This window comes from Cavia porcellus, unplaced genomic scaffold (genome assembly GCF_034190915.1).
Source record: "Cavia porcellus strain 051 isolate PalLab524CR breed Dunkin Hartley unplaced genomic scaffold, mCavPor4.1 scaffold_2, whole genome shotgun sequence".
NCBI lineage: Eukaryota > Metazoa > Chordata > Mammalia > Rodentia > Caviidae > Cavia > Cavia porcellus.
The window spans coordinates 30,780,550-30,801,955 of record NW_026947485.1 but is presented as its reverse complement, the minus strand read 5'-3'; the positions used below and the strand labels follow the sequence as shown (position 1 = coordinate 30,801,955).

Sequence of the window (21,406 nt, the reverse complement as noted above, 5' to 3'; positions counted from 1 at the left end):
GAAGACTCCTGGCCACCTGAGGAACGGTATCATATTTGAAGGCTGTATGAACTACCCTGTGACCTCAAATCACAAAGGAGACCTGGAAACTGTGGAGAGGAAATATGATGCTCTTTAGCCACTGCTCTTCCTTGCTAAGACATGATTCCAGGGCACAGGATGGTGACACTGGAAGAAATGCAATGGTTATCCTGGCTAGTGTAAAAACAGACATTTGACTTGTAACTAAGCAGGGCACATTTTTATTTAAATAATGAGTAAAAGACATTTCCACAGAATAGAAGATGCAACCACAACCACAAAGACACTCAGCCACCTGATATTTGACAAAGGGGCTAAACATGTTCACTGGAAGAAGGATAGCCTCTTTAATAAATGTGCTGGAAAAATTGGTTCTCCACGTGCTGAAGACTGCAACTAGACCCATGCCTATCACCATGCACAAAACTAAAGTCTAAATGGATCAGAGACCTAAATATTAAAACAGAAACACTAAATCTACAAGGTAGGTAGAGGTCTTGGAGATATAGGGGTAGGCAGAGAATTCATGAAAAAATGCAAACTGCATGGAAACACTTCAAAGAATCAACAACTGGAATCTCATATTATTGAAAAGTTTCTGCACTTCAACAGAAATCACCAAAAGAGTGAAAAGAAAACCCACAGAATGGGAAACAATTTTAGCCAGCAACCCCTCAGACAAAGGACTTATATCCAGAACATATAAAGAATTGAAAAATATCAAGCCCCCCAAATTCAAAAGCTCTCTCCAAAACTAGGCATCTGAGAATGACACACAGTTCTCAGATGAAGATATACAAATGGCAAATGGATACATGAAGAAATGTTCATCATCGCTGGTCACTCAAGAAATGCAAATTAAAACACCATTGAGATTTCATCTCACCCTGGAAAGAATAGCTGCCATCAAGAAAACAACTGATAATAAATGTTGGCGAGGCTACGGGGAAAAAGGCACACTGCTCCACTGTTGCTGGGAGTGTAGACTGGTGCAACCACTGTGGAAATCACTATGGAGATTTCTCAGGAGACTAGGATTGGAAGTTCTATTCAACCCAGCTATTCCCCTCCTGGGTATTTTCCCAGAAAACCTGAAAAGTTCATGTCACAGTGATATATGTGCACCCATGTTCATAGCAGCACAATTTGTAATAGCTAAATCTTGGGAACAACCCAAATGCCCCTCAACTGCAGAGTGGATGAAAAAGATGTGGTATTTTTATATGCTAGAATATTACTCAGCTATAAAAAAGACCTTCATATTCAAATGAAAGCAACTTGAGAGTATTCTCATAAGTGAAATAAATAAGAATCATATTTATAAATATCATATTGTGTCTCTAGTGTAAAAAGTAGTAAAAATGTAGGAGTAATAAAACCCAAAATGTGTAATTGCTATTGCCAAACAAGAGGAAAAGCAAGTGCTCTAAAGAATACAACTGCATGTGTGTTTAAGTGTATAGGATTGATAACTATATTTGCTAAGTTTTTGTTGGGTCACTGAGCAGAACTGTTTGCAGTCTCACTGTTTGCATGTCCACTTTGTGTGCTTTAATTTTGTAACTTGAACAATTCTTTCTAAGATGACAGTATGTAATTTGTCAACTAGTGATTTCTTAGTGTTTATTTTATCTGAAATTTTGTATTATTGCTTCCTATTTTTCTGTTTTGTTTTTTTTTTCTCTTTAAATAAATTTTAAAAAGACATTTCCAGCATTTCACCAAAAATTCATTGATGGCACAAAATATTTACTTTGGAGTTCTGAAAAACATGAAGTCATTTTAAATTGCCCATACGGCGAGACGGTAGTTAGGTGCTAACAATAGTAACGGCTAATGGCAGGGAACACTTACTATGTATCTGATAGCTTTCCTCCACTGTCTAAATGAATCATCTCTGCAACTTTAGATGGGAATGTTACCCATATTTTAACAGATGAGAAAACAGAGCACTGAATGATTAAGCATAACCTTCCCCAAGTACTTGAATTCAGGTCATCTGATGCCAAAGCTGGTGTCTCTTACCAATAGAAATACAATTGTCTGGGGAACAAGAGCTGAAGACAAGATAAAGAGGACACTTATGGGGATCATATAGGAGCTAACGTTGTGCTTCTGCAAAGTGAGGGCTTTACCATGGGAGCTTTATGCGGCCATTTCTCCTCCTCCTCCATCCCAACTAGAACAGATACCACCAGGGAGGGAGTAGGCCATGTGAACACTCGCTATCCAAATGCACTAACCTCTAGAACTCTGGAATCTTTTTCATTTTATAACTAGTTTTGAATAAGTGAGCTACAAAGAAAAATTATATCCTACATTTTTAAATGATCATAGATATTTATCCATTTCGATCTTCGTAAACTTTAACAGAAAGAACCTAAACATAAATATTGAACTTTATTTAATAATTCATATGTTGAAGCAGTTAAGGTAAAATTATTTGCGACTGAAAAAAATTTTTCTCTGGGCTGGGGTTCAAATCCAGGCTCCTGTTTATGGTAGGCAAGTTGCTCTACGACTAAGGCATCCTGCTTTGTGCACCTTACTTTGAAGTGAATCAAAAAGCCAAGATGGACGGGCAGATGGTAAAGTACTTATAGTGAAATGATTATTTAGAATCTAGATGGCAAATTACATTTCTTTAAACTTCTCTATATGCTTCAAATTTTTCATAGTAAAATTTCAAAGGAAAAACAGCACCAAGTGAATCTTACATTTCTAGGCTACTAGTCTCTTTTTACACACTTGACTTATTTAGAGCTGGGCAAGTAGGAAGAGACCACATTTTTACTGAGAAGAAAGCCAACACTAGCTACTAGTTGTGCCTTTCAAAGAAAATCAAAAGGTAGGTTAAAAAATATAAAAGAGACAAGCACAAGACATAAGATTTCAGCATCATTGCATATCACGTCATAGGCAGGGCAGGAAAAGAACACTCGACCTATTCATGATCCTTTCTGATTTTGAAATCCAGACTGGAAAGGATGTAAAACTTGTATATCCTGGAGAAAACAGGTCCTTAGTAAATGCTTGCTGAATGAGTGAGTGTTGAATATTTTTGTGTCAAGATACCAAAGAAGATTTTTAAAAAACTGAGAAACAAACAAAAAAAAAAAAAGCAACTATCTGAACTACTGATATATTACAGTTTATACCAAGGAACTCATACATGAAGTTTCTTTTCATTTGTGCCTATCTGTGTCCGCACACTTACATCAGTTGGTCTTTATATTAAATCATGTAGTAGGTTTTGCAAAAGATTCAAAACTGAGTGAAACAAAATCTCTGTTTTAGTTCTTAAAATGTTAGGAAAGGCAAACCTAAGTAAAGAAGAGAAATACAGAAATAAAGCACAATCTCTGCTTTAAGTTATTAAAACTGAAACAAAGCAAACACAAGATCTAAAATAGTATGTATCATGAACAACATAGACCCCTAGTAGGTCTGTTAAGACCCAAATTCACAGTATAGGTCCTACATACAGTATTCAAGTAACTACCACATAAAAGAAATACCCCATCGTGGAGACGGTACAACCCGACACACCAGAGGCTAAACCCAGAGCCCTCTGGAGAGCCTCAGATAAATCCTCTGATCTCACCTAAAGGGTAAAATTATCCCTTTCTGTCAGGAATTGATATTTCATAGAGAAGCCAAGAGATCAGCCCCCAGTGGTCATGGACCCTTAATCTGCAGTCATAAACTCCTTGCAGCCACTACTGTGACTGAACACATGCCGGTAAGGTTTGGCTGTGGAAAGCAGTCAGGAAACTGGGTGAGAAAAAGACAAAATCTGTGCCCATGAAGACATTTTAGGTATTGAAAAGGAGGCAATGTTTCCACTAAAGGACATCCAGTTGGAGACTGGTCTGAGCTGGCTCTCGTTTTATAACCTCTCAACACATGCGTGTAGTCAAGGCTGAATTTAAAACCTATACCATGAACCTTAGGAAAATAAACCACATTAAACAAGCACAAATTGAAAATATTACACAAGAGACTTCACAGGAAATTGGTCCAAATTTAGCCTTGCTCTTTATGTATTTAAGCCTCTTATTCATTCCTTAGAACTTTATATCAGGATTTTAATATGAGTTTGCCCTCTCCCGGCCCCCATCTCAGTCCACCTCCGCAACGGCCTGCTTAGTTTTACAAAACTTACTTTTTAACTCCCGAAGAATCCTGCTACCCTTGGCCTGCTCTTTCCGCGCTCATTAACACACGTTCCACACAGTTTGCTGATGACTCACAGCATCAATGAATAGGTGAGGCTGAACACATGCCCCAAACATCCTCTGCAGGACCAGAGACAAACTTCGGCTCTCTGCTAAATGTGTCTGTGACCCTTGCACCAAGCATTCTGCAGTGATGGACTTATATTCATTTTACTTCACACACAACAGCAGTTACAACAAATGTCATCATCAGCAACCCGTCTCAAGGTCTTTTCTAGTCTCATTTAGAATCTCTTGCGTTTTTTGCTTTTCCTCCATAGATTTATTCTGTTCTCAATCTTGTTATGTTATCTTTCTCTGAATCTCCTGAAACCCCGGTCTCCCTTTTTTGAATAGTAGTTAGGTCTAGAAAAATAAATGAATTATTTGGAACTCTATGAACTTGATGATCCACCTTGCACAATGACGTATTATAGCTCATCACATACCAAGAGATTCAGCCCCAGAAACAATGGCTGGACCACTCTCTGCCTCAGCTCTGGTTGTCTGCCATCAGAGACACCCTGAGAGATGCAGCCAGGACGCTCCATTCAGCAGCCCTGTGGAGCCAGGCAGTTGCCAGGTGGGAAAAATGATGCCAAACCAGAGGGTGGTTTGTGGGCTGGACACACATGCCCTGAGGCCATACTGGGACGTCCCATTCTTTCCCACTTGCCGCTGCCAGCCAGAACGTGATTATTACTGGAGTTTACTTACAAACCACTTTTAGAAGACTTATTAAATGAGTGCTTGTTTTGTATTTGGAGTGGAATTTTTAACATGTTTTTGAAGCTTGCAGTTCATGGTGCTTTCCTACTCTTCTCTACCCTGCCAAAGGAAAATGCATGCTGGTAATATGATTAAATTTATCCTGATCTCTTTTTTTCACTCATATTTCACTATTTGTATGGAAGTCATAAGGCTCCAAAAGCATAGAGTGAGACAGGGAAAGAGCCCAATGCTAGGCTTCGGCTGAGACAGGGGCGGGACAATCCAGAGGGCTGGCAGTGACAATTACCCTGTTGCTTTTACTGGAACTGAACTGCAGGATGTTACTTTACAATTATTATATTCTTGCTAGCTCTTATTTTAGGAAAATTAAGAGAACATCCTGGATCCTTCCCAGAGCTCCTAGCTGACCTAGGGAAATCTGTCCCCTCCTTTTCTTTTCTGGCCATAGCAACCACCACATTTATCCAAGGGTCTTTCATCAGGACTCTGAGAAGAACATGTGTTTGGAAAACACCCAAGCAGAATCTTACTAGTGAGGGTGAAGACCACAAACCAACTCAGTGGTTTGGCTGGGGGAAATGCTTCAATTTTCTGGCTCATTAAAAATATTATGGAAGTCAAGGTGACATAGTGATTTGATGAGCCCATTAGGAGAAAATCTAGGGTCTTTCTGGATTCAAAAAATGCAAAAATCTAAAGATAAAAGAATTTAAACAAATTACTACAGAGGATTCAAAGGCAAGAAGAGCTCTTTCTATTCATTACACTGATGGTAAACAAATTCTGGATTGCAAATATTATTCTTCAAATACTCAAATCACCATTAACCAACTTCACAGGTGGTTGCTGCCTGCAAACTCTAGCCAGTGAGGCTCATGCAAAGTCTATGTCACCTTACTCTGAACCTTCTCCTCCACCACTATCCCCACGCTGCCGCTCTGGGTGGTCACTTCATGGTCCCTTCACCCCCAACACAATCCTGGTGGTGGTCGTTTATTGGTTTTCTTGGGGCATTAGATTTCTTGTAGTGCATAAAATGTAAAGATTTTTTCTTTAAATCACTCAGAGTTCTAGAAGGAAGCACAGGATGCTTCAAAAAGAATTAGGAAAAGTTAACAGATCAAAAGAACAATGCTGCCACATGAGCTACTTCTTTTTTCAAAAGCATGTATGAGGCATGAAGAAGCTTAAAACCAGAACAGTCATGGAAATTAGCACCAGCCTGCAGGCTGAAAGGGGTGAGGGGACCCAAGGAGCATAAAAAGAAATCTCTTGGCAATTAAGCTCAGCACTTGAACTAACATGCACGCATGTGCATGGACATACATAAGACCCATCTTGGACCATCCTTTCTCAAATCTCTTTCTGGTGACTTCCCTCTTCTTTCCACTGGTAAGGTTCTTTGGGCTGTTAGAATGCCATTAGCAGCTGAGACATTTCTGGAAAGTCGAGTTTAAAAGCTCCATTCCCACATGCAATGCTGACCTTTCATTCTTTGGAAATTATAGGGCAGACAGCTTAATCAACAAAGTGTGTACTTCAACATCTAGCAGGTCATACCTAACAGAGGATGCATGGGGGGAGAAAACCACAGTCTTTCTTGTTCACTTGCACGGATTTTTTTGGCAGCAACATAGGTGTTACAGCTCCACCAAGATGTATCTCTCTCTACTAAGATGTTTTCTTTGCAAATGGCAATGGTGTTCTGTTGACCCTGGGCAGACCTTGCCATTCCCTTTTTGTACCAGTGGAGGCTTGGGGCATCCAAGCAAACAGCGTCTGGCAGCAAGATAGCTGCTCTCCAGAGAATGGTTTTATTTTTATTCAGTTTTCTTTTCATGTTTTTATCCCCACATCTGTTACAGTTCAATAAAAGCAGAATGGAGTGATAGATTTCACTTTTACCACAATTCTGTTGGCAAAGTAGACAGGTCCATAATTACATGGAGACACATGTATTAGTTTCCTACAGCCTCAGTAACAAATTACCGTAAACTGAGTGGTTTCAAAGCAATAGAAATATATTCTTTCAGTTGTAGAAGTTGGAAGTCTAAAATCGAGGTGTTAGCAAGTTGATTCTTCCTGAAGGCTCTTAGGGAGAATTTCTGCTTCTCTCCTAATTTCTGGTGTTGCTGGCAATCCTGGGCATTCCTAAACTTATATCTGCATCACCCTAACAGCTAGCTCAACATGGAATGTTCTGTGTGTCTCTCAGTTCCTGTGTTCCCACATGACCTTCTTATAAAGACATCAGTTATTGGATTTAGTGCCTCTCCAATCCACTATGACCTCATCCTAACTTGCTTACATCTGCAAAGACCCTGTTTCCCAGAGTACAGCGGCACTCACCTGTAATCTCAGCCACTGGAGGGGCAAAGACCCTATTTCCAAATCAGGTCCCATTCCCAAGTGCCATAGGTTAGGACTTTAATGTACATTTTGTGTGAATTCAGTTCAAGCCATAGCAACATATACCCAGTAGTTAACTGATTCAAATAAGTAGCTCTTTCCTGTACAATGAGGCCACAAAGAGCCTACTAAGGAGGGAGAAGCAAGGAACTGTCCTACAGGCTGAACACTGGGGGAGGCATTTATGCCTTTATATTCGACTAACTTAGAGTGCAGGCCGGGCTGCCCAAGAAGTAAAATTTTGCAAAAAGAGAGAAAAAAAATATAGGAAGTTGGAGGGCTAACCTGAAGCAAAGAAAGAGTAGAGGTCTGTAGAACAAAGGTACAGCTCTTGGTCCACAAATGCCACCCCTCTGCTCTCCCTGGATCTCGGTACCTGCTGCGTCCATCCTTGCAGGCACAGTGTTAGTGTACCCTGCCTAACAGAGTGAACTGAAACCATGCAACTTCCTTTATTGTTGCTCTACTTTTTCTGAGACATGAAAATGTATAGATTCCCATAAAATCTTTATGTTTGCCTTCTGTCCGTTTTCTTTCCTTACATCCAGCTCATGTCTGTATTTCTCCCCAATCCCTCTGGAAGCCACAGCTTGCTTCTACAAGCTCACCCACTTTTCACGAGAGCAACAGCATCACTGCTTCTCCAGGAAATTGATCTTCAAGATGATTCCTACCTACTCATAACCCAAGTCGTCTTTGGTAGTAAGAAAAGAGAAGAAAATCTCCTCAGTTTATAATTTTAAAGCTATTTTATTGTTTATTCAAAGAAACACTACACAGAAATCCAATTACATTAATAAATGTGGAGCTGGTATGATTGAGGGAGGACATGAGAAATAAAACGTCCTGCCTACCTGGACAATGTCCACATCCTCATCTTTTGCAGCCCGTGTGCTGGCTCTATAGAGCCCAGTTTAATGGATTTCTGGTGCCCATTCCCGAATAGCAATTTGTCTTTAGTTTACACCATGCAGATATCACATTAAAAATCAATGCTATGGAACCCATTTGATCTCTTTTCTTTTTTAAGAAAAGAATGCAAATGAAAAAACATAAGACTTCCTACTGCCATCATATGTCAGGCTGTGTCCTACCTCTTCTCCATCTGGGGGTCCCTCATGTAACTTCCCAAATCTCTGGCAATATGTGTTGGCTCATTCGTCTAAAACCACCACACACCTAATTTCAGAACAATTAACAAAACTAGCAATGGCAATAATAATTTTGGGGTGTTTGACCAGAGAAGAAGACCTAAAATTAAACCAGTTTTAATGGAGAGGCAACATTTAATAAAAGAAAAATTAGATGCATATCATAAAAAACTGATATAACAATGAGACTTTGGAAAACTCCCAGCTTTGCAGAGAAATCAATCATGAGAACACAAAAGATCAAAGGCTTTCTGTGGAAACAACTTAAGAATATTCTCTTATGATAAGGCCAGACAAGACTTGGTACAACAGGATATTTGATTTAAAAAAATTAAATTTGAACTTAATAAGGACTAAGAACAATGCATTTCACGTGACTCTGCAAAATTGTGCTTCCTTGGGAATATTAACATCAAAAACGACAAATTCAGGTTCTACCTTTACTGAATTCCATGCTCATGGAAGCCATTTCCCTTGGCCATCGTTCCCGGCCCCTAAATTCCTACAACAAATGAAAAATGAAAAACCAGCAACTCTATACTCCCATGAAATCTTACCTGAGGACAGGCTTTAATATTACTGAGAAAGTTCTGTATTTCTGTTTCTTTACAGTACTCTTTTGTCATCTTTTATGAAAACCCAGATGGAAGTGCTCCTTTGTAATATTTTTCCCACTAAAGAGTTTTTCTATATGTAATATCCAAGGCCACAAATCCCTGGAAATCACTATGGTACAATTTCATTTGCTGCTTATTTGTACAGAGGAATTCACCCTAGGAACTTGTTTAGCAAAGAGTAATAACGAAAGAAGTCTCCTTTTTCTGAAGCTGCATCTGTGGTAAGGTGTGAACCATGCCACCTTCTACTTGGAGGGCTAGTGGGGCTGACAAGATGCCTCCTCTTCTTCCAGTGATGTCCCCCTGGTCTTCCCTGACCCTGCCTTGGGATGGCAGTGGCTTTGGGAGGAAGACAGTCTTTTTGAGTGGCTGTGGATAGAAAGCTGATATTGACACCATTATGCAGGGTCTGAAGTACTAAGTGGAGGCTGCTGGGGTTTTCTGTCCTCTGATTCGGCAGTTTGTAAGAAGCTCCGGGAGGGTGTGATTCAGCAGCTTGAGCTACAAACAGCTACCATGGGAAGAAGTGAAGCGGTGAGGCCGGACACCACCCTTGGGCTGCGTGCTATTCTCTTTAAATGCCACAGGCCTGCCTGTGACTGTGGTGCAGGCCTTGGCAAGGAACCAAGGGAGTCTCTGGGAAAAATAACGTCTGGCAGGCTATCTTGTCATGCTCCTTGTCCTTTCAAGACTGATGAGCCTTGCTACCATCCGTAGCTTCTGTGACAGCACTCACCGGTCAACACGCACCTAGCCGAAAGCCTGCTTCACTAATTTCTTTTTCCATTTTTAAAGAAAGAAATAGAGCTGCACAAAAAGAACTAACCTTCATGTCCAGATTTCAAAAAAGCCAAGAATTCAGATGTCCACTCAAAAAAGCTTCCCATGCCCCAGAGTCCTTCACATCAGTTTTGTGTCTGATGAACTTTTCATGCAATCCAAAGCTCTGTGGGTACAAAACCCAGTGGAGGGGACCAGGAGAAGGACATTGTCTAAACATGCTCAAGCACTTGGTGGGACTGCTGTGTTCTTTGTGTTGCATAGCTCCTATGGGAAACCTCTGTCTCAGGCAGGCTCCAAACTGCCAACTCAATGGAGCAAATAATAATTATTCCTAATAGCAATAATAATTATGGAATGCAGTGGACTCACTATGAGAGTGGTTGTCTGTGGCTTCAGATGGCACAGCCAAAGTGTTTCACATATTCCTTTTATAAATGTCAATCTCGTCTGTCTATCTGTCAGTCGGTCTGTCTTTCTCTCTGTCTCTGTCTGTCTGTCTCTTTTATATTTTCCTTTTGGTTAAAAGTTTTTAGCTCTCTCCAACTCCAGACTTGTATGCAGAGTCACGACCAAAAGGCAAATGTGAATAACTTGGTGCATTGTTCCTTTTTTTTTTTTCTAGGAAAGACAGGAAGAAATGAGGAATGGAGAATAAAAACTCAGGATATTGGGTAAGTGTCCCTGATCTGCACTCCACCGCAGATAAATCAGAATCTCCTGGTAGATAGCAAAGCCTTCCTTGTGAGTCCAAGCCTATAGCTAGTGCCTCAGACAGTTTTCTATGAAATATTTGCCCTCTGCTCCACAGGGAGGAGATTACCACATAAGCTGATGTTCCCTCCCCCAGGGTATGGATGTCCACTCTCAGGGGACATCAGCATTAGCACATAAGCATCTCACTCCACATGACAACAATGTCAGGGTATCACAGAAACAAAAAGTAGCTTCATTCTCCTGAAAACATAATCTGTCAACCAACCAGTTTTTTTGAATAATTAGGAATTGTTGCCATTTTCTACAAATTAAGCAAAGAGGCCAACATGAATCCACATGAGCTTGTTCTCTTTTAATCTTACTTTGCTTATAAAAATGATTCTAAGGTCCTGGTATGGTTTATTGTAGTGTAAAGAGATCACACAGAGACATTCAGGCCACTAGGAAAAATCACACTATGCAGAATACACAGAATGCACCTGGAAAAATTCTTCAAGTGTTTTGAGTAAGGTTATATGCACGTCACAAGGCCTAAATTATGTTCTAGTAAAACAAAATATTATGAAATGTGTGTGTACATTCACACACAGACACACAGACACACAATTTTCATTTGGGTGCACCTGGACTGTAAAATCTCTCATTTACCTTCAGCACTGTGCAGTTTAGTTTAGACTATTTTAAACTCATTCTTTCAGTGTTTTAGAGAGGCTATGATTTGGAATATGCATCTATAAAATGGCATTTTTGTTTATTTTGTCGCTAAATGTATGCCCTGACATAGGGTTATAGAAGGACTTTAGAAGTAGACTTTGGTTTCATTGAGTTTGCATATTGGTCCAAATGGTTCCACTCCTACAACTCAAACAACACCAAAGTAGAATCAGTCTTTACTTTAGTTACTTTTACTTTAACCTAGTACTTTACTCATTATCTGTTAAGGTACTCGATTTGAGCAAAATCTTTGAGTAAACAAGATTAAAGTGTCATGCAAAACTGAGACCACTTGTAGTCTCTCAAATACATGGCCTCCTGCCCTTACAGATTGTGAGAACAACACTGTACATTTGACAAGGATTCCATGGCTTGCTGACTTAGGGCTGGGTTATTTGTTGTTGCCGTCATCATTATGATTATTAATGTAGAAAATGTTTATGGGTTGTGGGGACTGGAAATAATACATGAGAGGTCAGCTGTAAAGAATAGTGCATTTGGCTTGTGAATTATCATATCTGAACGAAGATATGATAGGTACACAGTTATGCAGGAAGTCATTTCTAGCATTTCAAAGGTGTGTGGGGCCATCTGTTCTCTGCAAAGGTCTGTGATCCTGCAAAAGCAACCCAAGCACATTCCAATATGTCTCTACTCTATACTCACAAGGGTCCTATCATTTTGCAGACTTTAATGGCCTAATCACCATTCAAAATGTACTTTGCCAAGGGGAGAAAACTATAAAACTCCAAATTCTTTCAAATATGCCTGGTAGCATTAAGAATGTTTATTACTTTATAGGAACTTTAAGTTGATATTTACCAAAGCACAACGTACTTGACAAATAGATCACTAGATCATCTGCTAAATGTGTGTCTGTTTATGGAATTTCTTCTTTAACAGTCCCTATTAGCCAGAGGTCTTGAGTCATGACAAGGAAACATAATTGTTCTTTGGGCTTGTTTTAGAATTGAGAATTTGGAATAGAAGAGTGGTTCTGAGACAATCTAGTTGCAAAACTGAGGCCCAACATGGTCCAGAGGCCTGTTCAAACTTCCAGAGCTATGAGCAGTGGAGTCAGAGCCACTAGCGAGGACTTCTGATTCTTGTAGCAATAGCTTTGTACTATCTCACTAACACGACCCTCTTGGAATATATCTGAATTTTAGGGATTCCCTTTACATCCAAATTGGATGTTTACATATAATTCTCAACCAATTGAAGGTAAAACATCCATGGAGTCAGTATAATCATAAACTAAATGCTTATTAGAGAGGATATAAAAACAGTGATTGAGAAAATCCATTTGGTGTAACATAAAGGAAACATTTGAGAGAACTTGTTGAATGAGTTGCCTTAACTCCCCAAATGTCCAGTTATAGGAATATATTGTACATCCAATGGACAACACAAGCTACCTGCAAATTTCTAGAACAGTACTTCTTACAACCTACAAGTCAATCCCAAAAGTTATTGCACTTTATGAGTTATAAGTAGTGTGAAATAAAAGATATAAAAAACTCAGAGTGTACACTGGCACACTGCACTGTTACCCAGACATGTTCAATCACTGAAAAATCAAAGTGTAGTCTTCAGTTCCAAGGGACTAGCTCAGCTTTATCATGCTCCTGTATGCTCAGCCTGCAGACAACTACACATGCTTTCCATGGTAATATCCTTGGTGACATTCTTCAGTAAATGGTTAATTTACTTGAGGCTCTCTCTAAACACTGTCCTATGAGTCATGTGGATCCATTAGGTGTTCATGTCCTAGTTCTACAGATACGATACATGGAGCCATTTCTGCTGTAGGAATGCCCACAACTACAAAAGTTCCATTATCATTGCATTTTATACTATGGGTGACATAAACCATCGGCCCCCAGGTATTAAATTGTTGGCATCTTATCCAAGGTCTACCCATGGGAGGACACCAATTAATGATACAAACTATGTTACTGGTCTCCCTCCCAGTACACCCTTAAAAATAATAATGCTGGAAAATAAGCCAGTGGACTATATTTTACCATAGAGCTTTGTAGCAAAATCATTGTTCAAATCTATAGCATCAGTCTTGGTTTAAATCATGGTTTTAAAGTGTCATCCTACTTAGACCTCCAAAAATAAGCCATTTGTAATAGGGTAAGAATAAAGATTAATTTCTTGATGAGATTAGCTCAAGAGAAGAAACCACACCTATGATATACACAGCACTGAGTTCCCAACAAATTTATCTTCCCAAGTCATTTTCAAAATTAAATTTGTTAGGGAAATCATTAGCATTTTAGTGTGAAAAAGAACTTCGAGGACTCTCTAATGATAACTTCCAACTTTACAGATGAGGAAACTTAAACCTGGGGATTTAAATTCATTTAAAGTCATGGATAATGTGGAGGTTGGTTTCTAGTCTAGTTCTAGAATTATCAGGATGACCTAAGGAGAATCACTTAATTTCTGAGCCTCACTTTAGTCAACTATAAAATGGGCGTATTAATTCCCAAGTAACAGAATTACGTGTTAAGTCAGTAGATGATAAGGGAAATGGAGAAGAGGTGGTTGTCATGAGGTGAACCTAGAAATCAGATCGTTTGGCTTCACAAGTCAGGGCCCTTCTCTTCTGTCACCTGGGACTGTTTTTTCCAGTCATTCCCAGACTCCATTCTCTTTTCAGTCTCTGGTATATGTGAACATATGCCGGACTTTAGAGAACAGAGCTCTCACCACACTTGGCTCATAGAGGAAGACAAACCAAAATAGAAAATAAATTTGAGATAGTAAAGAGTGACTGAATGAGAATTTGGGGACTGGGCTTTCTTTCCTTTTTTCTTTTTAGTTCTCCTGGCAATTGAACTCTGGCCCTTTGCACTGAGCTCAGTCCTCAGTCCTTGGTACATTTTTTGTTTTGGTTTTGGTTTTGAGATAAGGTCTCTTGCTAAGTCACTAAATTGCCCAGGCAGGACTTGAATCTGAGAACTTTCTGCCTCAGCCTCCTAGAGTGCTAGGATTGCAGGGGTATCCCACAACACCCAGCTTCGCTTTGTTTTTTTGTGGTACTGGTGATTGAGCCCAAGGGTTCTCACAGGCAGTCTTTCTGATCCAACCTCCTGAAGAGCTAGCTGCGACTGTAGATGTGTGTCACCATGCCAGGCCAAGGCTGACCTGATTATCTTACTCCCTTGCCCAACTCCTTCCCATGTAAATGAAGGTAAACAGACCCAGGGAAGCTGAGCACTTAGCCAAGGCTACAAACCCGTTAAGTGGCAAAGTCTAAACTGTGGAAAACCCATGATCTCTGAACTCACTGCCAATACTGTTCCATGAGTCCCTCAATCTGATGTGGTTTGGCTCCGAGCAAGCTCCTGCTTTCCAGGCACAGCTTCTTAACAAACTGCACAAAAAACAAGTGTCTAGATGAACCGTAGGCACAGACTGGACGCTTTTATGCTATTTGCTCTAAATGCAGCCCTTCATTTGTGCTAGCCAAAACAAGTGTGTGGGAGGGTGCAGGAGATGTACACAGAGCCACTTATAAGGAAAATTCAGGAACTCTGTGAGCCACGACAAGGTGCTTCTTTTTTTTGCAGAAATAAAACTGAGTTATATTATAACAACTTCTCAGCACCTCTGAAGAATGAGAGGAAATAAGCCAATAGGCCTAGCACATAGTAGGAGTTAGATAACTATTAACTTTCTCTGCTTTGAGATTAGTCTGCTAGTGAGCATTTGCTAACAATGGACTTGATCCATCCTGGAGTGGTGTCCATTTTTCTCTGCCAAGTAGACCAGCACTGCTGTGTCCCAGGTGAGGAGCTGAGACGCAAACAGAATGCTTGCCTTAGAGACCAGAAGCAACAGGCAGATTTGCAGAGGAGATCACAGGTATGTGTTTGCTTCTTGGGATACCCAGCCATGCACTCTTAAGTTCTGGCTCTGCGCATTTCATCTGGCCAAAGCACCATGTGGTGTTACAACTTTTTGAATGTTAAGAAACATTATATTTCCTCAAGTATCAGTACTTAATGTTTCGTTCCACACATAAAACCCTGTGAGTGGAAGGCTGGTGGCCCCCTTGTCAGAGGTAATTTCTCAAGGCTCTGCATGGGATTTAACGGGAGCCATATGGTTAAGCTTGTCAACCCTCCCAGAAAGCATCCCCCCAAAGGGCCCTCGTAAATGTTCTCGGGGCTGTGAAAGATCCAGCAACTTTCTAACAATAAAGCTATGTTCATAGCCATGATATTCAACGAAACACAACGCAGGAAATAATGACTTCTGGTCTGAATTACTCAAAAGGGGCTTCAAGTTGTCCTAGCTAAGAGCTGAGGAACAGTGACAGCCAGGGGAGACCTGCCCCTCACTCCCAGCAGGAGGAAAGAGGCTGGCCTGGATGCCGCCGGCCTGTGGTGGACAGTAACAGTCTCAGTCATGCTCAGCTTGCTTTGAGGTATTTGGAAAAACTCTTAATAACGAATTCATACACAGATGTCTTTACAGAGCTGCTTTGTTATTTCAGTCTTTCAACTATGCCTTTCCATGAATGCATCATTTACCCATCTCTCATCTTACTTATTTTCAGGGCAACAACTGGCCCAAACCCCTCCAACTATTAACTATCCCATCTTGATATACTTTGGGTGACAACACGAACTCACACAACAAAGCCTTGTGATCTACTTGGTCAAAAAGTAGCTCTGCTTTTGATATCAACAAGTCATGAGGGAGAGTAAGCTTTTCTTTTAGCTACGATAGTGTTGGCTTGCTTGTCTCCTTGCTTTACGAGGCCATGTCCGTAGTGCTGCATCTGATATTATGCATGACAGGGATTTGCAAAGAGAAAAGGGAAACAGAAGCACTGACAGGGTAAGAGTATTCTTTGTGATAAGTGTTGCTACATTTTTATTTTTACGTGAAACGAGATTTTCTTCAACTGAGTATTTGATCTGAATTGCTTAGCTTCAGTCCCTTACAAATTAATACAGCTTATGGCCAAATGTCATATCTGCACTTCACATGGACATTCATAGGTTAGGATTACAACTGGTGTAAAAACATAGAGCAATTTAATACATTTATGCATGCATATATGCATTCAGAAGAATGTATATCCAAGTTTCCTGATATAGATGTTTAATTTTATCTTACCCAGAATATTCCAAATTTGTATATTTTGATGTTAGATGTATAGCACTTGCATTGTAAACAATTACCATTAAGTAATTATCAGGAGGAATCCCATATACATATATATTGTTTATATAGACTTATATATTTATCCAATTACCTACAAAGAATTAAAAAGCAAAGACAAAGTTTTAGAATATTTTAGTAGCTACTCCTATAATTCATCAGAATTTAATACTGCTGCCTATTCTTATCAAACTCCACAGTTCATCTTATCTTCATTTCTGTCCTGAAGAATTACTGAGGATGAGTTATCTACTATGCCTAACCCTGTAAGGAGAAACGAAATTATTTAGGAAAGCTGAAATCTATGAAGATTAAAGCCACCTGCTTAACTAATCATTGAGTCCCACAAAACAAATATCATGTGATAAGAGCCCCAGAGATGAGAGAGAAAGGGAGAAGAGAGAGAAAGAGAAAGAGAGAGAAAGACAGAGAAAGAGAGAGAGACAGAGAGACAGAGAGACAGAGATAGGAAATGAAAGACTTTGCCCTACCATTATACGCTCATCTACCATTTTTCCCAGGCTTTGCTGACTTGATCCTGAATTAATGAGCCTGTTACCTGATATCTAATAAAAATGACTGGAGTAGAGATACTGTTTGGGAAATGCCACATACTTGCTTCAAGGCTGAATCAATTTCATCTCTATTTAACACATGCTCATTTTCTGTCTCTCTTGTCTCCTTGCAGCCCATGTCTCACCTTTTTTTTTTTTTTTCCCCCAATCTGGGAAACTTATCTCCTAAAATGCTACCATCAATCAGCCAAAGGCACTTCCCGACAGAGTGTCTGCCAGTATGACTGAGCACAAGTAGTCACTAGTTTGGGGATGCCTCCCACACTCCCTAGAGCCGTGTGTTTTTGTAGCCTGCCTAACCACATAAGTGCAATTTGGGATATTTATACTGACCTACAGTTTCTACTGAGATAATAGCACCACTTATACAACTGAGCATATGGGTAGCATGGCTCACTATGGGATAGTATGGAACAGAATTGGTAAATGTTGCTGGTCTACCTTTTATTAATATTATTTCTTGGATTTTACATTTCCACTCATTTTGATTTGCTGTGGCTCAGGACCTGACCCTGAGGAATACAAATCCAATGTTATAATGCTTTCACTGACAACTGAAGCCACTCCCATTTTCTAGTCTTTTATGTCACTGTCATTGCTAATAAAGTCAAGCCCCTCAGCTTAACTTCTGCAGCATAAAAGGAGAAAGAAATGAGAGTAAAAGTTGGATTGGCCACAGAAGCTCAGAAATGGTGGCAAGGAAGGGAAGAGGGGCAGCAGGAGCCAGGCTGTGCCATCTCCCACAAAGTTCCAGTCATGTACATACCCGCCGGCCACAGCACAAGAGCCTGTGCGTGGGCACAGGTGGGTCCCAGCTTCTCGGTGGATGCGGCTTAAGCACTGAGCCTGAATGGAGACCTTCATTGCTTTTGCTGTTTTTGTTGGCCAGTAGCCATGGCAAACATTTGCAGGTGGCTTGGCCAGATTTTGACACTTAAATACTTGAGGTTGTGATAAAAATCAGAATATTACTACAATATGGTTCTGTGCAGCCTCACACACAGAGAAAAAAATATAACATAAGAAAAAAAAAGCTATCTGCAATTTCAAATGCTCATTTAAAGATACAGTCTCCAGAGAAAACTCATGTTTTAAAATAAGTACTCATTTCCTCTTTGCTGAGAGAAATAAAAGAGTCAACTATCCCCAAATGTTACCACCTAGAGTTTCATACTAAATGCACTGGTGAGATGGGCTGGATTTCTTTTTTTTTTTTTTTTCTTGCCGAGGCCCCATGATCATCCAGACGTAGTTCTGGATGGGTCACATGGAGTAGAGTGGAAATGACAGATGTATTGGTTTGAATCAACATAGTAAACACAACGGGGAAGAATTTGAAGAAAAGAAATAGCCTCCCTCAAGCTTGGCAATGAAACAGAGTTCTATAAGTAACAATCATCTCCTGTAACATACTAGGAGAAACACATCATGCCCCAAGTTAGGAAATAAATGGGAAAAGAGACTGGGGGGGGGGGCATATGTACCAGAGAAACACCCCGATCCATCCAGGCAGACTGACACAGCCCACAGATGCCACCCAAATGTACAGCCCTGGGCCAGCTGGGTAAATTATTGACAGAGTCAACACCCACCTCAAAATTTAGTGCTAACCCTTAAAAGACTGTTCCATAAAAACCAGCATTGTAGGAACAATGGGCGAATGCTAAGGGTTAGGGCGAGGGGCAGGCAGGAGAACTCCAGGGGGGAAAGAATGCTGTAAAACCGCTAGTAAACTCTAGCACATTTTATGTTTTTTCCCCTTGCAAGAAAAATAAAATATTTATAATTAGCTTGCCTAGCTGTGAATTGTCTGCCCAAAGCCAGGCCCTTAGAGTAAAGGAGTCCCTTGAAATTTGGATGTTGTCTTTAATTAATCCATCCTGCCCTCTTGGCACGCATGGGTTCTTACTCTAGATAATGGCAACATTTGCTTTTATAGTCATAAGAAGAAAAGAAATTTTTACCAAAGATTCTTGCTCTTTGAGCAGGGGCTTCTTTAAAGAAAGCCGAATATCCAATGACCAGATTGATTTTTGGTTTCTTGAATGGGAAATCAAAGGCGCCTATGGAAAACTCTGAGACCAGTCATAACCTATGGTTCACATACCTTAAGATGTTACAACCCGTCCTGATGAGCAGAGAAATGTGAGACACAAGATACTCTTTCTAGAACATTCTGAAGAATAAGCCAATGCTCACTGTTGGTTGGGATTTTTACCAAAGTGAACAACAAAGGCAGGTAGACACAATGACGAACTGAGGAACAGCTTTTAAATTTCTTTTTAAATTGCCACGACCAATAGTCAACTGAAAATTCAAACTAAATTCTGATGCTTACACCAAATACAAAGAGCTTCTCTTCTTATTCTGGAAACATAGAGTAATCAGCTGTCTGCATCCAACTAGTCAATGGCTTAAATTATTACCTTTTCTTCTTAAGAACCCATGTGCTTTTTAAATTCTTTATTTCATCTTTACTGCTGTGAGGTTAGGAAGAACAGACTCCATCTTCATTCTGGAGATAAGGAAGCTGGACCAGAAATTCTGCATTTCTAAAAATTGTCTGGATGAGGCCCATGTTGAAAGTAATGTTCAGTAATGCTGCCCAGCAAGGAGCTAGAGTATTTCTCCCATGATACCAAGCCTGAGAGCAAATTCCATCAGGCCTTAAGATCCATGTGCCAGGATTCAGTGACGAGATGCCTCCATCAATTTTCCCTCAGGGTCTCACTATTGTGTTTTTACATAAATGAGAGGGAGGGAGCCTGCTTCCTGGGTTTTGTCTGCTCTAGGGATGATGAGCATGGATGTAGGTAGAGGTAAGGAAGAGCCCGTAATTCTTTTTACAAAGAACGGTCAGAGGTAAGAGACTGTGAAAAGATATGGTGAACAGATAGGCTAAGCAGCTCCTGGGAAGGCCAGGAACATTCAAGGGGCAAGGCAGGTGGAGAACATCCCTCCACCATTGTCAAGCACTTGTCCTGAGCTCTCTGTTCTGGCCTCTATAACATGCACAAGTTTGCTTACAATCATCTTAAAGTTCACAAATATTCTCTGAAGATATGAGGACACAACTCGCTCCCTTCCACACCCAGGATCAAAACAGCTTCCAACAGCCTGAGTGTTCCTCCCTTAGCTCATCAGAAGCACCACTCTGGGCTCTCAGCAATATCACACCAGCAATGAAAATCAACAAATCTGAGTACCAGAAACAAAGAGAAAGTCTCAGATGTTCTCTGAGCACCAGCCAGGGCCCAGCGACAGCCAAAGGGATCTCCTTACCCAATCTGGCGGTTGGTAGATGGTGCCTGTGTGATGACAGAGCTGGACTGGGGCGAAGGCATGGCTTGCTGAATCACAACGCTGGTGTCGTGGTTGGGCATCCGAGTGCTGCCAAGCTGGTGAGCTCCGGGCCCTGTTATGGCCCCGCTGACTGTATTATGCATTGAGATATTCTGCCCAAAGAAGACAGAGGAGAAAGGTCAGGCGAAGGTGACATTTCATGCTACTCCCAAGCTCTCAAAGGCCAAAAGTGGGAATCTGGTCATGTCAACTAAACGGAAAGTTATGACTTCTTGCAAGCCTTGGACCCATTCATCATGTTATAACTTACAGCTACGAGGAGATGAAAAATAGTCACTCACCCTCAGAGTAACACACAAAGGAAAAAGCCTTGAAGCCTTCTTATCACCCTGCTGCTATCCTGAAGTAAGGTTTACATCAGGAATATTTAGTGCATACCTTCGCGAGGTATACACTGCACTGGAAAGTGACTTCCGAGTAAGTGCATAATACAGAATTTAACGAAGTTAGGTCTGTGTCCTGCTTCAAATGACAGTCACCCTGGATAACTTTTGCTTTTTTTTTAGTCCTGGAAGAGTGGGCAACCACATGTGTTTTCTCCAGGAAACGACTACTTTTCCAAATTTTATTCTGGGTGTGGAATGAGGATGCTCTGAACAAATGAAAGGTCACCTGAACTCTAACAACAAGAGGAAAAGTTGCAACATCCTATTGTATTTCCATAAAATCAGTCTCTCACAGTTGCATGGAACAAATGGAATACAGAACCACGATGCCTGTCTGCTTCCATGGTTACTATCCTTTCCTCTAGAATGTAGAACACCTATGCTCAAACTATCCCATGGTATATGGAGCACAGAAGACATGTGACAGCCACATATTGCATGAATAATCTAATGAAGGAACCAGTGAAACATCGGAGATACTTAAAGGAACTTGAACAGGGACTCCTTTGTTTAAAATTTTAAAAATAAGGTAAAATA

The 21,406-nt window shown here is 40.4% G+C and overlaps 1 protein-coding gene across 1 annotated transcript in view; it reads right to left on the bottom strand.

Moving 5' to 3' along the window:
* Creb5 (cAMP responsive element binding protein 5) overlaps positions 1-21,406 on the bottom strand; it is a 397,557-nt gene that overhangs the window by 226,165 nt on the left and 149,986 nt on the right. Inside the window, exon 5 of the mRNA XM_063239960.1 lies at positions 20,403-20,575. Within this exon, the coding sequence (XP_063096030.1) occupies positions 20,403-20,575 (173 nt within the window). The remainder of the gene's footprint in view (positions 1-20,402; positions 20,576-21,406) is intronic.